Source organism: Drosophila ficusphila, unplaced genomic scaffold (genome assembly GCF_018152265.1).
Source record: "Drosophila ficusphila isolate 14025-0441.05 unplaced genomic scaffold, ASM1815226v1 contig_348, whole genome shotgun sequence".
In the NCBI taxonomy this organism is placed as follows: Eukaryota; Metazoa; Arthropoda; class Insecta; order Diptera; family Drosophilidae; genus Drosophila; species Drosophila ficusphila.
The window spans coordinates 552,865-572,612 of NW_025064257.1; the positions used below are offsets into that span (position 1 = coordinate 552,865).

The 19,748-nt window shown below is 40.1% G+C and overlaps 2 protein-coding genes across 3 annotated transcripts in view; one reads left to right on the top strand and one right to left on the bottom strand.

The window, feature by feature from the left end:
* The window catches only part of LOC108101339 (lachesin), a 427,086-nt gene that overhangs the window by 370,080 nt on the left and 37,258 nt on the right, over positions 1-19,748 (bottom strand). The window contains exon 2 of one of the 2 annotated variants that reach the window (XM_043207878.1): positions 4,622-4,660. The exons of the other annotated variant lie outside the window; for it this stretch is intronic. The gene's annotated coding sequence lies outside the window, so the exon portion shown is untranslated. The remainder of the gene's footprint in view (positions 1-4,621; positions 4,661-19,748) is intronic. 2 annotated transcript variants of the gene reach the window in all.
* LOC122319966 (secreted RxLR effector protein 161-like) lies at positions 10,072-10,590 on the top strand. Its single transcript, XM_043207866.1, has one exon. The coding sequence runs from the start codon at positions 10,072-10,074 to the stop codon at positions 10,588-10,590; it is 519 nt and encodes a 172-aa protein (XP_043063801.1).

Genomic DNA, 19,748 nt, shown 5'->3' on the forward strand with positions numbered 1-19,748 from the left:
CAAAAGATGTTTGAATTATACAGATTTAAGTTTTAGCTTTTTGTTTTAAATTTGTAGTTACCTTCTAAAAATCTTCTACTCAATTTAAAAGACAGGACTCACTGATTTTCATACGATTTGGCAAGGCCGATAATACAAACAGATGCGAAAACAAGAAGAGAAACAAACAATAAGAAAAAACCTCAAACAATTTAAATGGATTATGTGTTTACACTTCAAATGGGCGGGATACAAAAGCTTGGATAAAAGAACATCAGTACGGGTAAGAGTAAAACGGTGGTAGTGGTAAAGTTGTAAATTGATGGTAGGTTTTTATCCATCAAATGGGCAAGGAGTAGGAGGCAAAACAGGCTGGCCGTTAGCCGCAATATCTCCAGTCGGGCGTACGAACTAACAAGTTCAAGGCAGCGCACAGTGGTCGGTCTTGTATAGAGAAGGCGGCCAAAAATACTTCCAGTAGGAATATCGAGTTGAAATTTTTTTTTGTAGGTAGGTATATAATAGCGTATGAATGTTATATTTTAAGTATCAGCACCATTAACGCCAAATATATCCCCTACCATCGTGTTTACCATAAAATTTTCAAAATTTGACTCCCAAATGCACACTACACTTTTTTTTAAGCGTAACTGACAAAAATTATATTTATTAATTTAATTTAATTTATTAATTTTGGTTAAAAAATAACAAAAGATAACAAAAAACGATGATTAACATAAATTTAAAGTAATATAAGAGTAATATAAAAAAAATTTTGTAATATATATTAGAAATGGTAACTCTAGAAAATCAAAAACTGATGAAAAACGAACGAGGCACTCGTCTTCTTTAACAGATTGTGAACGGATTCGCAAATATTCGCAGGTGATTTTCACAGATAACACTAAATAAATTTTGATTAATATTTTTTAAAAAAATTCATTACTGACCGATTTTGGGATCACAACTTTTACCTTTGTAGAATATTGAATTTCTATTCTGCAGAACTTGAAAATTTGCGGTGGATAAACAATTATTGTTATAGTCACATATAGCATGCAAAATTAATAAAAATTATATAAACACAATCTACAAACCTTCACTTTCGGATTTTAAAAGAGTGTTTTATATTATTTTTTAACCATTAACTTAACGATTTCAAAATTCATGCGCAAGCTTTCAGTTGATCGATTGGTTTGCGCGCTCACTTTGCGTCCCAATTTCTCCGCGAATATGTGGAGCAAGACAAAACTAATAATTGCTTTTAAAGCCTTGTTCTATTGATAAACAGATGCGCCAAACTTGAAATCAAAATTCCAAAATTGATTTTTTGATTTTTGGCCTATGGGACCGACCACTGTGCAGCGGGGATAAATGGAGCGGATGGCCCGGATTGAACGTTTATGTTTCTGTCGTTGGTGTCGGCGCAGCTTGTATAAGGATTACGCTTAAATACAAATTTGTAACAAACTTTTGTATTCATGGTCCGTCAGTGTGTGTATTCATAACTTTTCCTGTGTTTACTTGGTTGTTTGTTTGTTTTATGGTTTTTACAAATGAAATGATTTTTAATGAACTAAAGTTTTTAATGTGAGCTAAATAAAATTTTAGGGACCGAAATTTGAAATTTTTAAGCCAGTTTTGGGAATGTTGCACCTGACAACTGCATTGTCAACTTCAGCGATACAATCAATTGACTTACGAGTACGATATAGTACATAACTATATACAGCTTCATAATTATCAAATGTTTTAAAAAGCGTGTTATTTAAAGACACAGCAGTAAATATTGATCTCTCCGAAAACCAAAGAGATTTTTATTTGGAGATTTGGAGAGATTTAAGGAATATGCATATTTTTTGTCCTCGACAGTTGAAAAATCCGTTTCCAATTCTCTTCTTACTTGTAGCAAGATGATTTTGGTTAAAGAGTTTTGTTTAATAGAAGGATTTTTGCTTTCGTCCAAAATTAATACTCGTAAGGTGAATTTTTTATTTAATCATCGCGGGCTAAACATTTCGGACCATTTGGGTCTACGAAAAATCAAATGGTACCGAAAGCGCTAAATTTCTAAATATGATGCTTACGATCCTGAAACAACAATCAAGCAAATATCGTGCTAAAGGCCTGAGCTCAAGGTCATGATGAAAGGTTTTTCGATTTAGGTGGTATGGTGCACTATGAGTCCCCAAACTGTTAATAAAGAATATAATTTATGCGTTATGCGTCGATTTCGTGAAGCAACTCGTCAAAAAACCACAATTATGCGCCAACTCACGCCAAATTCACCTTACTTTTTGCCCACAGTCAAACCAAAAACCGAAGCCCTAATAAACATTTTAGATATTGAGCAGCATGGTGTTTCTACATTTCCAAAATCCAGAAGGACTGTAAATATGGAAAGGATAGAGCGGCCTTCAGTCAATAATCCAGAGTAGGCAACAATTTTTTGTTGTGACCTAATATTTAAACTGGCAAATTTCAGAATTGGCTGAAAAGAAATCTAAGATAGTGCATGTAATTGGCCTCGTTTTCTGTAAGCATTATTCGGAAAATGTAAAAATCTAATGCTGAGACTCAGGGGCGTCGCCAGCCGATGGCGCAGGGGGGGGAAAAGTTGACTTTACCTACTACAATTCATACCTTTCTCGTTCGATAGAAAAGTAGGGTTATATTGTTTAAATTTTACCAAGGATCCCTAATTTTTTCAAAATGAAGGCTACATTTCATTTTGAAAAAAATGTAAATGAGTTTTAACATTTATTAGAAAAATAAAATAAAAACGAGTTTGAAATCTCTAGGGGGTTGGCAGTAGAGGTGGAGAACTATCGATAGTCTGCGCCATCGATAGCGCTTGATAGTTTTCATAAACTATCAACTATCGGCGATAGCAAAGAAAAGCTATCGTCGATAGTTGTCGATAGTGCAGAGTACACTCAAAAAAAATAATTTAATTAGTGTTTCTAATGATATTTATTTATATATAAAGTATTTATTTATAAAATATGGCATTGGTTTTCCAATCTTTATCTGAAAAGAATAAATAATTATTATTCGAATAATATGATTTTAATTTTTTAGGCTTACCTTAACTGCTTTCTATAAATTTAATTAAATGTATACGTTTTTCTTTAATTAAATGTATACTTTTATTATTATGTATTTATCTTTGTGAAAAACAAACGCATGTATGTATATATGCGTATGTATTTCACAACAAACCGTAATAGCAGTAATGGCATCTCACGTAACACTTTTGTTATTGTCACACAAAATTTGGCTTTTAACTTTATAATACAAATTTACAATATAACAACAAAATAACAATATCTTACCTATTTGGAGAAAACGATCCATTATGTTTTTAATAACAATTTATAAAACTCTGTAACAAATTCGCGCAATTTCTTTTCCTTTACACTTTTAACGTAGACATTGGAAAACCAAAATATCGATAATAATCGACGATAGCGATTGACCACTATCGAGAGTGCGCGCAACTATCGATTGCGTATCGATAGTGGCAAACCATCGATAGTCCCGATAGTGCCATCGATAGTTCTCTACCTCTAGTTGGCAGCTGCCCCTCCCTGCCCCCCCTTGGCGACGGCCTTGCTAAGACTGCTTTCAAAACAAGGTCAATTTTAGGTTTGTTTAGATTTGTACCATATTCCCCATAACAGAAAAGTTTATTTTGTAAACTGTCATTAGGGCAGAAAAGTCACTGATTACTCTAATATGATTATTATAACCCTTAAAACAAGCTAATCTTCTCAACGTGCATTTCATTGGTCTTTATGAACTCCCATAAACTTTTTATCGGTGTGAATGACCGTTTTGAAATAGCTACAATACTTCACAACTATGAAAAAAAAAAAACATTTAGACTACTCTCAAAAAGCATTAATTATAGTGCTTTAACTAATTCATTTTTACCGCTCGGGTGTTTTTTATTATACCCTTGCAGAGCAAAGGGTATTATAATTTCAGTCAGAAATTTGCAACGCAGTGAAGGAAACACCTTAGACCCCATAAAGTATATATATTCTTGATCAGCATCACGATCTGAATGGAAATACGTCTGTACGTCTGTCCTCTTGTCTGTTTCTACGCAAACAAGTCTCTCAGTTTTAAACCTATCTTGCTGAAACTTTCCCAAAAGGTGTGTAGGTATTGCACGCAGTATATAAGTCGGAACGGGCCGGATCGAGCGACTATATAGGATAGCTTCCATACAAGAGATTGAAATACAAAATTCTAACGCCGTTGTTTTTGATCAGATCGACTTGATTTCCTCCAGATGGCGTTTTGTAACTTTTTTTGAATTTCGAATTAAATTTTATCAAAATTTTATAACACAATCATATAGCGACCATAGGAAAGATTGGAAAATTAATGTAGAAATAATTGAAAAAAAATGATAACGTCATTGTTTTTAATCCGTAAGGCATTCTTTGGAAATATGGAGCTTTTTAATACCCCTGAATCAATAAAAAAATTTCATTAAAATCCGACAACGTTCGGCTTGCCGAAGCTAGCTCCCATTTTGGTTTGAGATTGGTTTAATTGAGTTTCCGCTAGAAAATGCAATAAATGCAAAAAGTATCTTAAGAAGAATAGACTTTCAAATTTAAAATCTCACCTTATCATACAGCACAAAGTCGATTTACGTTTGTCGAATCTAGAAAATGTTTAATCGGCATCAACAATTTCGTCCAATAAAATAATACGGAAAAAGAAATAAAAAATTGAAGTTAATTAAAAACATCTTTTAAAAACTTGTGTTGGATTTGTAACGGAGAATAGCATTCCTTTTAATGTTTTAAATTCACAAAATATAAGAAATATCGTCCAATTTGTGGAGGTATTAAAACTGCAGTTAGAAAATATTACATTAAATGCAGTAAGCGGAAAAAATACATTGGAAATATTGTCAAATAATAAAAGGTCTGACATAACAAATAGGTAGACTTAAAATTAGAAGGTAAAGAATCAAGAGGATCTAAAAATCTTGCCGCTGAGGTGTTGAAAGTGCTTAATATAATATATATGGAGGATTGCCAACTCCGAAGAGCGATTCCAGAGGTCTTTATTTAACAGAACATCTGATTCTATCGCATTAGGTTTAACAGAGGGGAGCGTCAAGAGAGGGAAATATAAGAAGTTGAAAGGAGTAGACAATGAGCTTGAAAAAAAGAAGGTCTTGTGTTCCCTAAGAAAAGAAACTTGTAAAACGAAGGGTAAAAACTGTAAAAGCTGCATATCATATCTATATTAAACAAATTGTTTATATTACATCAAATGAATCGTAGTCAAAAAGCCTTTCTCTACATGTATATAACATAATTTTAACTTTAATTTTAATAAATAATAGAATTTAATTTTAAGTCAAATAGTCTCCATTACTTTTAATAACGGAGCATATATGGTTAAAACTGTTGAAATTAGTTCCAATGTTCCCATTTATTAACATATGTATGTAAACAACAGTATGTAAGAATAACATCTGCAGAGAGAGCTTTGAGAGAACAAACTGTTAAGCTATGTTAATGAGTCGTTACAGGGAAGTATGGCACCTGGGTAATCCAAATGCGCAGTGTGCTCATCCATGCAGAGGAAGGTGATCCAGGGGCAGCGGCCAGATGGAGATGACGGAATATGGAGGGGGACTCGATCAGAAGGCATTAGCTATGATAACACTAAGCGTAAAGCAGACACAGCTGGGTTATCTTAAGAACTGTGCCACGCGGGATAGTTTGTCCTTGGTAGATGTGTTGAAGGTTAAATTGCTTGCAGAAGGAGAAAAAAGGAACAGCGAAGCAAGAGAAAGATCGGAAAATGAGCAGTTAGCTTTTCATGCTAAGTTGCATCCGGACAACACAAAGAACAGGAGAAGAGACAAATCCAACGTGGAATGTTATAATTGCGGACAGCGTGGGCATTATAAAAATCAGTTTAAAAGGCAAGTCAATAACGAGCAGTCAAAGCGGAGCTACGGCTCATATGTGTTGCGTTCGAAGTCTTTTTACCAATTATGTTCCGCAAGCGTAATGAGAGCAGTTGGAAAAGGTGACGTAACCGTAAGAACAGATTACTGCAACCTGGCACTGCAGAATGTTTTACACGATGAAAGGGAATTTCATATTTATTAATTGCGCAGTTTATCGAGGTTGGACTGTGACTTTTTGCAGAGACTATGCGACTGTATACCAAGATGGAGAAGAAGTTTTGAAAGCGTGCAGAAAAAACAAATTGTCTATGTTTGAGAGCAAAAGGAATACTTGTTTCAGTGCCATACAGATCAGTGCAGGTCTATGGCATAACAGATATGGACATTTAAATTATGCCAGTTGGAACGACTTAGTAAAACTTTCGATGGTTCAGGGCATTAATGGAGTTAATTTTTTAGAAAAAAGCCAGTGCTTGTCATGCATAAAGAGCAAGATACACACAGAGCCGTTTCCAGTATCGAAGAACAGAGCCAAACGTGAGCTGGAGGTGATCCATACAGATGTGTGTGGGCCAATGGAAAAGTAAACTTTTGGAGGAGCATCATACTTTGTCACATTTATTGATGATAAGACCCGCCGTGTATTTGTGTATTTCATAACATCCAAAGATTTAGTGTTCCGACAAATTTCTTGTGTTCAAAAACATGGCAGAGAGTCAGCTCGGACGCAAGATACAAGCAGTTCGCTGTGATAATGGGCATGAGTTTGTTAATAAACATTTTGACAATTTGTTTCAGGAAAATGCCATTGTACGGCAGTTAACCGTCCCCTACAGCCCGCAGTAGAACGGCGTGGCAGAGCGAGCCAACAGAACACTTGTAGAAATGGCCAGGAGTTTGCTTATCCACTCAATCGGTCACCAACAGCAGCTCTCGTTGGAATCACTTGGAGTGGCAGGAACAGGGGCGTAGCTACCGCCGTATACACCGTATCAATTATACGGGGCCCCGGGCCAAGGGGGCCCCCAAAGTGTGTAAGAGTGAATATTTAAAATTTGATTTTTATACCCTTGCAGAGCAAAAGGGTATTATAATTTCAGTCAGAAGTTTGCAACGGAGTGAAGGAGACACCTCAGACCCCATAAAGTATATATATTCTTGATCAGCATCACCATCTGAATCGAAATATGTATGTACGTCTGTCCGTCTGTCCGTCTGTCCGTCTGTCCGTTTCCGCGCAAACTAGTCTCTCAGTTTTAAAGCTATCGTGCTGAAACTTTCCCAAAAGTTGTATAGTTGTTGCACGCAGTATATAAGTCGGAACGGGCCGGATCGGCCGACTATATCGGATAGCTCCAATACAAGAGAATGAAATTAAAAATTCTCACTCTGTTGTTTTTGATCAGATCGACTTGAATTCTTCAAGATGGCGTTTTCTAACTGTTATTGAATTTCGGATTAAATTTGAACAAAATCGGATAACTCTATCATATAGCTGCCATAGGACAGATCAAGAAATATATATAGAATTAATGGAAATAAATTGATAGCATCGTTGTTTTTTATCCCACGAGCATGATTTTTTGAATATCAAGTTTTTTAACAACCCTTATATTGAGAAAAAGTTTCATAAAAATCGGACAACTATATCTTATAGGTGCCATAGGAAAGATCGAAAAATCTATATAGAAATAACGGAAATAAAATTATAACATCGTTGGTTTTTATTTGATAAGCATGATTTTTGAAATTTAAAGTTTTCTAACGACTCTTCAATTACGAATTAAATTTGATGAAAATCGGACAACTATATCATATAGCTCCCATATGATCTATAGTCGAAAATATGGAAAATGAATAGAAAAATCGTCTTAGCTTCGATGTTGTTTAGCGTTTATGTATTTTTTTCGCCATATTTGATGACTGCAAGGGTATATAAGCTTCGGCTTGCCGAAGCTAGCTTCCTTTCTTGTTATTTGTAAAATGGGTAAATAATGTGATAAATAAATATTTCTTCTTACAATATTTTTTATACCCTTGCAGAGCAAAAGGGTATTATAATTTCAGTCAGAAGTTTGCAACGTAATGAACACCTCAGACCCCATAAAGTATATTTATTCTTGATCAGCATCACGAGTAGAATCAGAATACGTCTGTCCGTCTGTCCGTTTCCGCGCAAACTAGTCTCTCAGTTTTAAAGCTATCTTGCTGAAACTTTCCCAAAAGGTGTGTAGTTATTGCACGCAGTATATAAGTCGGAACGGGCCGGATCGGGGGACTATATCGGATAGCTCCCATACGAGAGAATGAAATAAAAAATTCTCACGCCGTTGTTTTTTATCAGATCGAATTGAATTCTTTAAGATGTTATTGAATTTCGGATAAAATTTGATCAAAATCGGATAACTCTATCATATAGCTGTCATAGGAGCGATCGAAAAATATAAATAGAATTAATGGAAATAAATTGATAACATCGTTGTTTTTTATCCCACGACCATGATTTTTTGAATATCAAGTTTTTAAAAACTCTTATATTGAGAAAAAAGTTTCATAAAAATCGGACAACTATATCTTATAGCTGCCATACGAAAGATCGAAAAATCTATATAGAAATAACGGAAATAAAATTTTAACATCGTTGTTTTTCATTCTAACGATTCTCGAATACCGAATTAAATTTCATCAAAATCAGACGACCATATCATATAGCCGTCATTTGAACAATAGTCAAAAATATAGAAAATGAATAGAAAAATCGTCTTAGCTTCGATGTTGTTTAGCCGTTATGTAATTTTTTCGACATATTTGATGACTGCAAGGGTATAAAAGCTTCGGTTTGCCGAAGCTAGCTTCCTTTCTTGTTTTCTTTTGTGAAAAATCTTTACCTCCATATAAGGGCTTCCAAAAATTTTTTATACGGGGCCCCGACAAGGCACGCTACGCCACTGGGCAGGAAACCCAATGTGAGTCATTTGTGTGTTTTTGGATCATTGGCAGTAGGACTAGATAAAGGTCACCGCGGTAAATTCAAGGCCCAAGGAATGGAATATCGATTCGTTGGATATTCACTGGAGTCCAAAGGGTACAGGTTGTACGATCAGGTGACGCAGCAAGTCGTTGTTAAACGCGACGTATTATTCAAGGAAATTCAAGCATTTCCAGCAGTACAAGTTTCGACAAGGGATCCAGCAAATGTACTTAAAGTGGAGTCCCAGCGCGATGGTGATGAACAGCAAAAAGACAGCGAATATGAAGTACTCAGAGGAAACCGCAGCGCAGATGAAAACGGACGAGGCAAAGATCGCGACCAGCATGATGGGGAGCAGGAACACCATGAAGGAGAGGCTGGCAGAATCGGGCCAGGGAGACCTAGAATCATTCGGACCGGCAAGTCGGGGCGACCAGGAAAGGAATATAAAGTTGTCAATGCTATGACCAGTGCAGATATTCCACTTCCGCAAGGCTGCGATGAAGCGCTACGCAGCCAGCAAGCTACATTTTGGAAGGCAGCCATGAAGTCGGAGTATGACTCGCTCGTGGCGAATAACACATGGACCGTAAGCGAGTTGCCCATGGCACAAAAGGCAATCGGATGTCGATGGGTTTTCACCATAAAAAGAGACAGCGAAGGCAATCCCGAGCGGTATAAATCGCGTCTGGTACCGAAGGGTTGTTCCCAGAAATACGGAATTAATTATGGAGAAACTTTCTTACCGGTGTGTCGCTATGAGACAATCCGCCTAGTATTGGCGCTATCAGCGGAGTCACTTAACCAGATGGATGTGTGCACAGCCTACCTCAACAGTGATTTGAGCTAGACTGTGTATATGAAACAGCCAAAGAATTTCGAGGATGAAGCGTGTAAGAACAAGGTTCTGAGGCTCAACAAGGCAATATATGGGCTAAAACAGTCAAGCCGCCAGTGGAACGCTACCTTGGATGCAGCACTTCGAGAAATCGGATTCGTACCCTGTCAATGTGAAGCATGCTTGTACAAGCAGGACATAAATGGTAACTTGTGTCTTGTACTAATTTACTTCGATGATCTTCTTTCAGCGTGTCAAAACAAAATGGACCTGATGTAGATCAAGTCAAAGATAGCTTCGAAATTTGGATGTGTGGACAAAGGACGGCTAAGCATGTTTTTGGGCATGCAAATTGAACGCGAAGGCGAGTTGGGCAGTATAACGATGAACCAGACGTTATATATCAAGGATATGCTGCAGCGACATGGACTGGAGCAGTGCAGGCAGACAGCGACAACCTTAGACCCAGGATTTCAGGTGGTATGCATCAACGAACATTGCGTTGCTCAGAATCCAACTGCATATCAGTCTGCTATAGGAGAATTAATGTGGCTAGCATTAACCTCAAGGCCAGATTTTTACCATGCTGTCGTGAAGCTGGCACAACGAAATAAGGATGCTCATGATAAACATGTTTTGGGCGTCAAGCAAGTAATGCGGCACTTGGCAGGAACGGCCACCAACAAGTTGAGCTATTGCGCAGGAGATTCGGCTTTAGTGGGCTACGTTGATGCCGACTGGGCCGGTGACCTACGATCGTATACAGGATATGTTTTCCTTTTATCAGGAGGACCCAATTCTTGGAAGTCGGAAAAGCAGACATTCTCCTCAATAGCACGGAGGCAAAGCTGAGGCTATTGCTAAAAGTATGTACAGAGAAAATAGTTAACAAAATATTGTTAAAAACAAAATCGTAGATTTTTGCTTGTTTTTTGATCTCCTTTTTTTTTGGTAATATTATCATCGCGACCAAAAAAATAACGCAATCAGTCATTTGGGACAGGCTATATAGTCTAAACCCTACTGGCAATATATGCACAACTCCAAATTTGAGGGTAGCTCGGCGGCCGAATTCGCCTGAGTGAGAAAGCTTTATTAAGCCCCGATCCCCGCTTTACATTAAACCAAGAGAAATCTCCAAACACCGCCCCCTCTGAAGGGACGACGTCCTTCAGGACAACGTCGGTAGGAGAGCCAAACGATGGATCCCTCGCCTAAACGTCCCCTTTGCCGTCTTGACGTCCGCCACTCAGACCTTCCCATCAGCGCCGACGTGCACCGCTACTACGCGCCCGATCCTCCACTGCTGGGGCGGCAGATTGTCCTCGCCGACGACGACGAGCGCTCCCACGTCGACGTTTTGGATCTTCACAACAGGCCGGGCTGATCTGGTCCGGGAGTGCCGAGGGTGGTGGAGCGATCAGCGGGCCGCCGATCAGGAGATGTCCGGGGGTTACAGCTTCGCCGTCGCTGGGGTCGTTGCTTAGCGCTCCGATGGGCCCTAAGTTCAGCACAGCCTCCACGCTGGTGAGGAGAGTTCCGAGCTCCTCCGCGGTCAAGAGGTCGTGACCGACCGTCCGAAGGAACAGATGCTTTGCAGACTTCACACCTGCTTCCCACAGACCGCCGAAGTGAGGTGCTCTGAGCGGTATGAACGCAAACTCGCATCCTTTTTTTGATGCGAATTTTCGTATACCGCCCTTCTGCTCCTCCAGACGGGCCCGGAACTCTCTCAGGTGACGATTTGCGCCGACGAAATTGGTCGCGTTGTCGCACCACACCTTTTCCGGAATCCCGCGACGACTCACGAACCTTTGAAATGCCGATAAAAATGTATCAGTGGTAAGGTCAGACACTAACTCTAAGTGGACCGCTTTAGGCGCAAAACACACAAACAAGGACACATATGACTTGTACGGTGGTTTACCACGGATGCGATATGTAGTGCTAAATGGCCCACAAAAATCGGTATTAAAGGGGCGGAGAGCTCGGAGTCTGTCTGATGGAAAGTTCCCCATATTTTGCGTCAAGAGTTGCGGCTTGCATCGAAAGCAGCGCATGCACGAACGAACGGTTCGGCGACATCATCTTGAGCATTGACCAACCAGATTTTCTCTCGCAGGAGACTCACAAGAGCTCGAGGACCAGCGTGAAAATTCGTAACGTGCAGATACGACACGTAAGTTTTAACGAACTGGGAGTTTTGCGTTAGCAAAAACGGAAATTTGGCTTCGTACGGGATAGGAGCATTCAATAACCGACCACCAACTCGCAATAATGTGGAAGAGCACCAATCTAATTTATTTTTCTGCACAAAAGGGATTTAGCTTTTGAATCTGCGTTGATACCGGTTTCTTTTTCCGAATTTTGCCTATGCCGTCACTGAATTCGTGAGATTGGATGACTTCTACAATTTTCTCGAACGCAAAATTCAGTTCTCTTGGCGTAATGCTTTTTTCGACAGGCTGTAAAACTTTCTTACACCTCCAAATAAATCTTAAAACCCACACGATACTCTCAGCAGCTTCAGGTGTGACGAAAAGGACTCGATTTTCCGAAGCAAGTAGTTGGGCTCTGGTGTAACAACAAGAGTTAACGCCGACTTGCGTAACTCACTCGATACGACTTCTGAAGGGAGTTCGAGGTGTTGATTTACAGGCCAATTACTTTCTGTGTCAAGTAAAAATGACGGGCCAGCGAACCAAATGGACGTTAAAAAATCTTCAACGTCACATCCTCGAGACACTATGTCCGCTGGATTAACTTTCGTGGGAACATGTCGCCAAATTGCATTCTCCGACCACTCTTGGATCTCTGCTACTCGGTTTGAGACGAAAACGGACAGCGGCGACGGATGAGTTTTGATTTAATGCAGAGTGATCTCGGAGTCGGTCCATAGGACCACTTTTTTAATAGGGCAATTTAGTAATGGCCTTACACGGTTAAGAAGATCTGCTAAAAGGTGAGCTGCACACAGCTCAAGGCGAGGCAAAGTTTTCGTCTTGAGGGGAGCTACTTTGGATTTGGCCGTCAGTAATGACACTTTTAAACCTTCAGCAGTTTGAGTGCGAACGTAGATGCACGCTCCATATGCTCGCATGGAAGCATCAGCGAAACCGTGTATTTCAATCGGGACTTGCGGATCTGTATGACAAATCGCGATACCTCGACATTGGGCAGTTGCAGCACAGTTGCTATGAAGGCTTCCCACGACGTTTGTAGCTGCATCGGTAGCGACTCGTCCCAATCTAATTTTCGAAGCCACAGCTCCTGTAAAAGCATCTTTGCCTTTGTGACCAAAGGACACAACATGCCCAGTGGATCAAAAAGTCTCGCAGTCACGGAGAGTATGTTTTGTTTTGTCGGTCGAAGATCCTGGAAAGAGTCATCCAACCGAAATAGGAAGTAATCTTTGCCAGGTAACCAAACCACTCCAAGGGTTTTAGTTACATCTGAGTCAGCCAATAATGGCATGATAGCGCTGTCAGATGCGGAGATCTCGGGGCAGTTTGAAAACCACTTTGCCAATTCGAAACCTGCCTCTTGCAAAACCTGCGAAACTTCACCACGAAGCTTTGCAGGTTCTCAACGCATCCGGCGCCTGTCAACAAATCGTGAACATAAAAATCTTTCTGAATGACCTTTGCGGCATTTGGATACTTAGCTTGCGTCAACTCTGCAAGCCGCATTAAACACCGGATTGCCATGAAGGGTGCTGGCGATGTTCCATATGTCACGGTATTTAGCCTGAAGATCTTCAGAGACTCAGAAAGATCTCGTCTCCACACTATGAGCTGAAAGTTTCGGTCAGCTTCGTCCACCATCACTTGGCGACACATCTTTCTAATGTCCGCTGCAAGGGCGAACCTGTGCATTCTGAACCGAAGTAGCGTCGAATACAGCTCCTCTTGAATAGTGGGGACTACCATCAATATGTCATTCAACGCAACCTGCGTCGATGTGCGGCTTGAGGCATCGAATACCACTCTCAACTTGGTTGAGGTGCTTTGAGGCCGCAGCACGCACTGGTGCGGAATGAATTAGTGTGGACCATCTGGAATTCTATTATCAGTAGAAGACATATGGCCCATTGACGCATATTCCTCCATGAAGTCCAGATACATTTTTTTTAATGAAGGATCTTTGGACAATCTCCTTTCCAGCGACAAAAATCTACGTTTCGCAACGTCATACGAAGAACCAAGAGAATTCGGGTCAGATTTGAACGGCAGACGAACCGAAAATCTCCCGGACGACAGTCTTTGAGTATTCTTCTCAAAGTGTTGTTCACAAAGTTGCTGCTCAGGAGTATGGACTTTAGCCTTAGGTGGCAAGTCCTCCACAGACCAAAACTTCTGCAGGGTTGTGTCGATTGACTCCAACGCTTCCTCCTGACAGCTGATATGTACCGAATTTTCAGCCTTAATTTTGGTTTCCGAGGTACATCTCCCTGACACAATCCAGCCGAGAACAGTTTTTTGCAAGATGGGAAGTTCAGGCCCCTGCTTATCTTTATTTCAAAAAATGAATCTGCGCCGATAAGCATCTCTATTTTTTGGGGCTTAAAGAAGAATGGATCTGGCAATTTAATATTTTCAGGCACCCTCCACCCGCTGGTGTTCACCGCTTGATCCGGATGATAACCTGAAATATTCTTTAAAATATAAAAATCGGACGACAACTGGCTGCTCCCTACTCGCGACTTCACTATTGTATGTATTTTCTTTGTTGCTTGGGCATTAGTTTCACCAATGCCCCGCAAGCTCATACACACATCCTCTCTTTTAATTTGTAGTCTCTGAGCGAGGTCGTCGGTCACAAAATTTATTTGTGAACCAGAGTCAAGCAACGCTCGAGCCACAACAAATTCGCCACTTTTCGATAATACGCTCACGATAGCTGTGGCAAGAATGACTCTATCCCAAGCAGTCGCATGCAAAACATGTGAAGTGGATGGAGTCTCTTCCATGAGCGTAGGCTGAGGAGGAGGGGGCAACGCGAGATTTGTCTTAGGCGAGTATATGTGCAGCAAAGTGTGGTGTGAGGATTTGCACACCCTGCACCTGTTCGTTTTGCATTTTTTGACACTGTGACCCTTGCGAAGGCAGTTGATGTATAAGGGCACTTTTTTGGCAAAATCGAACCTCTGCTGCACTGTTAGAGCTGCGAACAAAGCGCAGTTTCCTATTTCATGCTCTGCTGATGTGCAAAGCACACATAGGGAAGGGTCATCCCTGGCAGCGATCAATGAAAAACTTTTGTTTCCACTCTTCTTCGGAAAAGTCTGGCTTGCCTGAACATTTTTCGGCTTGGAAGCCTCTTCGGCGACCATGTGCTGGTATCGGCTGTCCAGAGCCGACTCACATTCCCTCCAAAGCGGAAGCGACGTATAGTCCAACTGTTCTTCCCACTTTCTCTTTGTTCCTAAATCGACTTTGCTCATGATTAAATGAATGAGGATGGCATTCGATATTCGTTTGTCATCCCCCATAAACAGCAACCAGTCATAAAGAGCTCTGACTGTGTCGATCATGATCTGGCAGCTAAAGAAAAGTGCAGTGTACCAAAAGTGAATGAAATAAGAAAAGGCAATGCAAGTGAAACCAAAAGAAATCAAAAGGTTTGAGAAGCATTGGAAAAAAATAAGAGAACTGAAAGTGATCTAAAATCAAAAAAAATTTTTCTCCCCTCAATTCGTCGAAAGCGCTTTCGTCCGACTGGAAATGGAGCGGTAGGTCTTTTTAAAGCTATTATCACTGTTTCAGAAACCTTTTATAATTAAAGTCTTGCTGCCGAAATACAAAATCTTAAATGAAACGAAAAGAAACGAAATTTTAACGTAAAGAAGAAAAATATAATAATTTTTGTTTTTGGTTTTTTTTGGAAGAATATGTTAATTAATAATAAATACATTTGAAAATGAAGAAAACCCGAAAGAATGAAACTCCAGTACCAAATATTTTTGCTAAATTTAATATTTTTATATATATAGGTATATATATACCTATGCCATATTATTTTCCCACAGGACCATTCTCACGATTTCTCACGAATAATAACCAAAAATAACATTTTAAGATTTTTTGCAAAAATATAAATTAAATACCAAGCCAAGGGTATTAAAGAAGCGACTTAAACATAGGGACCATTTAATGAAAGACATAATTTTGGAGCCGGAGTAAATGGTCTAGGTTGGGTGGGCTAATGCAAGTTGCTGAACAACAACTACAGCAACAACGTTTAAGTCAAATTGTTTAAGAATTGTATCTTTCTCTTTTTCTATTGTCGATCATTTCTTTCTTTCTTATTTATCCTGCCAGTTTTGAGTGAGTTAATTACCCCTACCCTTTGGGGTATCAATCAAATAATTTTACTGCATAAAACGCCAGCATTTCGAGTAGTACTCTCATAGAAACCCCCCATTGACCCGATTCTGAGCAGCGCCGGTAGCAACGCGTGCTGTACTACCTCGTACGTCCATCAGCTGGTCACTACAGAATACCCTGCTATTTTGTATACCCGTGATATGCTACAATAAATATTATTTGTGGCGTCCAAATTGTCGGCCAACCGGCAAGCCGAGTTATCCATGATTATAGCCATGTTCGTTTCCATCTAGGAACTTGGGAAAATTTCAAAAGTTTTCGCCATTTCATTCTCCCACACACTCGATTCTAAAATCTTTCCTATTTCTTGTTGTGATTAAGAATATGCTATTGGATTATGGGACAGGTTGAGGAAAAATTCTGTAATCGAATTTTTAAGCCCTGGTTCTACAAAAGTGTACTTAATCAAGCCTAGTATCTGAGGGTCTTGACTAGCGAAGGATTTTCAAGTAAACGCGCTTCGACCACTTGAAAGATATTAAGGTACAGAAATTTAAATTGAGATAAATGATAAAGTCGACATAGGGTGTCTTGACTCAGCAAAAGCCCCTTCCTTTGTTAATTTTACTCGATCTAAATGCCATTCTTCTATTTAGCTGTTGAGTACGATCAGTTTCAAAATAACTATCGGAGCCAGTTAAAACTTTTTTTTGTGTTTTTCCTTGATGAGAAATGGGTGTTTAATATCTAAAACTCTGTCGTGGTGTAAGACTACCATTGAGATCTATATTAACAACAAACAAACTACATCCATTACTTATCTGTGTGCTAAACTAAAACAATTTTTCTTACCCTTCCAGAAGCAAGTGATCGCATGACCCTAGTAAATTGTATAATATTATATTTATAAACTCTTTGATAAAATTTTTCTTATAAAAGTTAATTATTTACTTTAAACCATGCCTTTAGCACGAAGCCCTGAGGTCGTGCAAGAAGAAAGGAGAGCAGGACATTGTTTTATTTGTTTAAGCTCAATTGAGTATACAGCACAGCTGCTAACGACTAATTGCAATCATACCTTTCATCAAGCGTGTTTTAATAACACAAATCGTAAAGTTTGCCCCGTTTGCAGAGCTACAGTGGAGTCACCAGAAACGTTAGACGACAGTATAGCAGAACAACCATCAGGTTCCCAAAATTTAAATCGAGAACGGGAAGCCGAAGCCGAAATGGACTCGCAAGAAAAAGAACCAAATTTAAGTGAATTAATGCGGGCGATAACCGATGCCATGAGAGCCGCTTCACATACGCAGGCAAAGGCAATAACCGATATGTCGGACAGGCAAATACAACTCATTTCAAGAGCTATAGAGTCAGGTTTCCAAAGATTGTCAGTTCAGGGTCGACCTAGCGAAAAAGAGATAGAAGGCAAGCTTCAGCAGTAAATTCGCCAAATCATCAGGGAAATATAAACTCACAAGCCAGTTTCCATTCCGATGCATCCGAACTAAGGCCAGATCGTATTAGCCAAATCATGACTAATTGGAAACTAAGATACACGGGCAAGGGTTCTCTATCTGTTGATGATTTTATTTATCGAGCTGAGGCCTTGACTAGGCAAACCTTAGAAGGGAATTTTACTTTGTTGGCCCGATATTCGAGCAATTTGTTTGAAGGCGGTGCCGCTGAATGTTTCTGGAGATACCATAAAACCGTACCATTCTTAACGTGGTCCGATTTGTGCGTAGCGCTAAGGACACAGTTTAAAGATGCGCGTACCGATAGGGATATCCAAGCCACAATTGATCAACGTAAGCAAAAACATAATGAGTCATTTGATGAATACTACCAGGTAATAGCAGCAATGGCTGACCACTTGTCGCACCCAATGTCCGAGTCCTATATGTTGGGGGTCTTAAGGTCAAACCTTCTGACTGAGATACAACATGATCCCAGCGTGGCTGACCTACGTCAAGCCGTACGTAGACATGAGATTTTCAAGCAGAATGTGTTCAAACCTCATATTACTTTCAGTCGACAGGCACCAAAGAGACAGGTGAATGAGATAGATACCCAAATTCAGGATCAACAAGACAGCGAAGATCCTGGGGTTGAAGAAATCGCAGCGATCGAGTTGAAATGTTGGAATTGTGACATGACAGGTCATAGATATCACGACTGTACCAGTGAACGCCGCGTTTTCTGCTATGGATGCGGAAAGCCTGACACTTATCGGCCAACCTGCAGAAAATGTCAGTCATCAAAAAACTGGGTTGCTCGAGCACCAACGAACAGTGCTCGCAAAATGTATCCGTCGTCCGAACAGAAAATGGATCAATAGGTTCTGAGGAAGTTTCAGCTATCCCAGAAGTTAATAAACCACCAAATTGTAATAATTTACCGGATGTAACAATACGTAATCGATTTAGTCAGCTTGGTGCAAGGCACAGTAGTCTTCCGGAACGGGAGACCGAACCAAGACAGCGCAAATCAGAGCGTCGTCGACTGTATTTTAAGGTGCGCAAGCAAGAACGTTCCAAGGTACTTTCCGCTATCATTGGAAATCCATTAGATGTCAGACCATACGCAGAAGTATCGATTCTAGGAAAAAGGATTAGTGGCTTGCTAGACACGGGAGCATCTCTTAGTTGTATTGGCGGATCTCTGGCGAAGGAACTTATAAATGGCGGAAGTAGTTTTAAGCCTTATAAATGTTCAGTAAAAACAGCAGATGGTAGGCCTCAGGAAATTATAGGCAAGCTAAAAGCGAAGGTTATTTTAAGGAATTCGCAAAAAAAAATTTACATTCTGTTACTCCACCCGGGAGCTTAGAGCCTCTACAATTTCTTGTAGAGGATTCATTATCATTGATTTTCGATCGTACCGGTGATAAGCCAGTAGCGACTTATCCTAGCGGTGGGGTTGCCACCTGGCGCCATCTAGGAGTGACGAAAATTCTATTGATGGGTCCATAGTAACGTGGACGAGGGGGTGTGCGGGTCCGGGGAGCCGAAATTTGTTACTAATGTTAAGTGAGCGATAGAGCATAGAAGTGATTTGGAAAAAGAGACCGTTTCTTTTTCTCGGGGAGCCTGGGGCTCGACTTGAACCCGGGCCTTCCGGACCGGATGCCAGCGCTCTACCTGCTGGACCACCGGCCGAACTGTGAATTCGCAAAAAGAACTGGTGTTATATATCGTGCCTTCGCTCTCTTAAAATCTTTACCTAGGTATTGATTTCTGGGTCAGTTTTGAGTTGCTACCTTCTTCCCTTTCCAACCTTGCTGTTTCAGCACTAGAAGATCCATTGCTGCAACCACTAACTGCGGGGCAGCGAAAACAATTGGAGAGCACCATTGCATTATTTCCTTCATTTTCTGAAAATGGTTTGGGTCGAACTTCGGTACTTGCACATACCATTGATGTTGCAGATGCAAAACCAATAAAGCAAAGACACTATCCCGTGTCTCCTGCTTTAGAAAAAATGATGTATGAAGAGCTAGACCGTATGCTGTCTTTGGGAGTTATCGAGAAGTCCAACAGTGCGTGGTCTTCTCCTGTTGTTCTTGTACGTAAGCCAGGAAAAGTTCGCCTGTGCTTGGACAGTAGAAAGGTAAACGCTGTAACAGTCAAGGATGCCTATCCTATGCCGTTCATCGACGGAATTTTAAGTCGACTGCCAAAA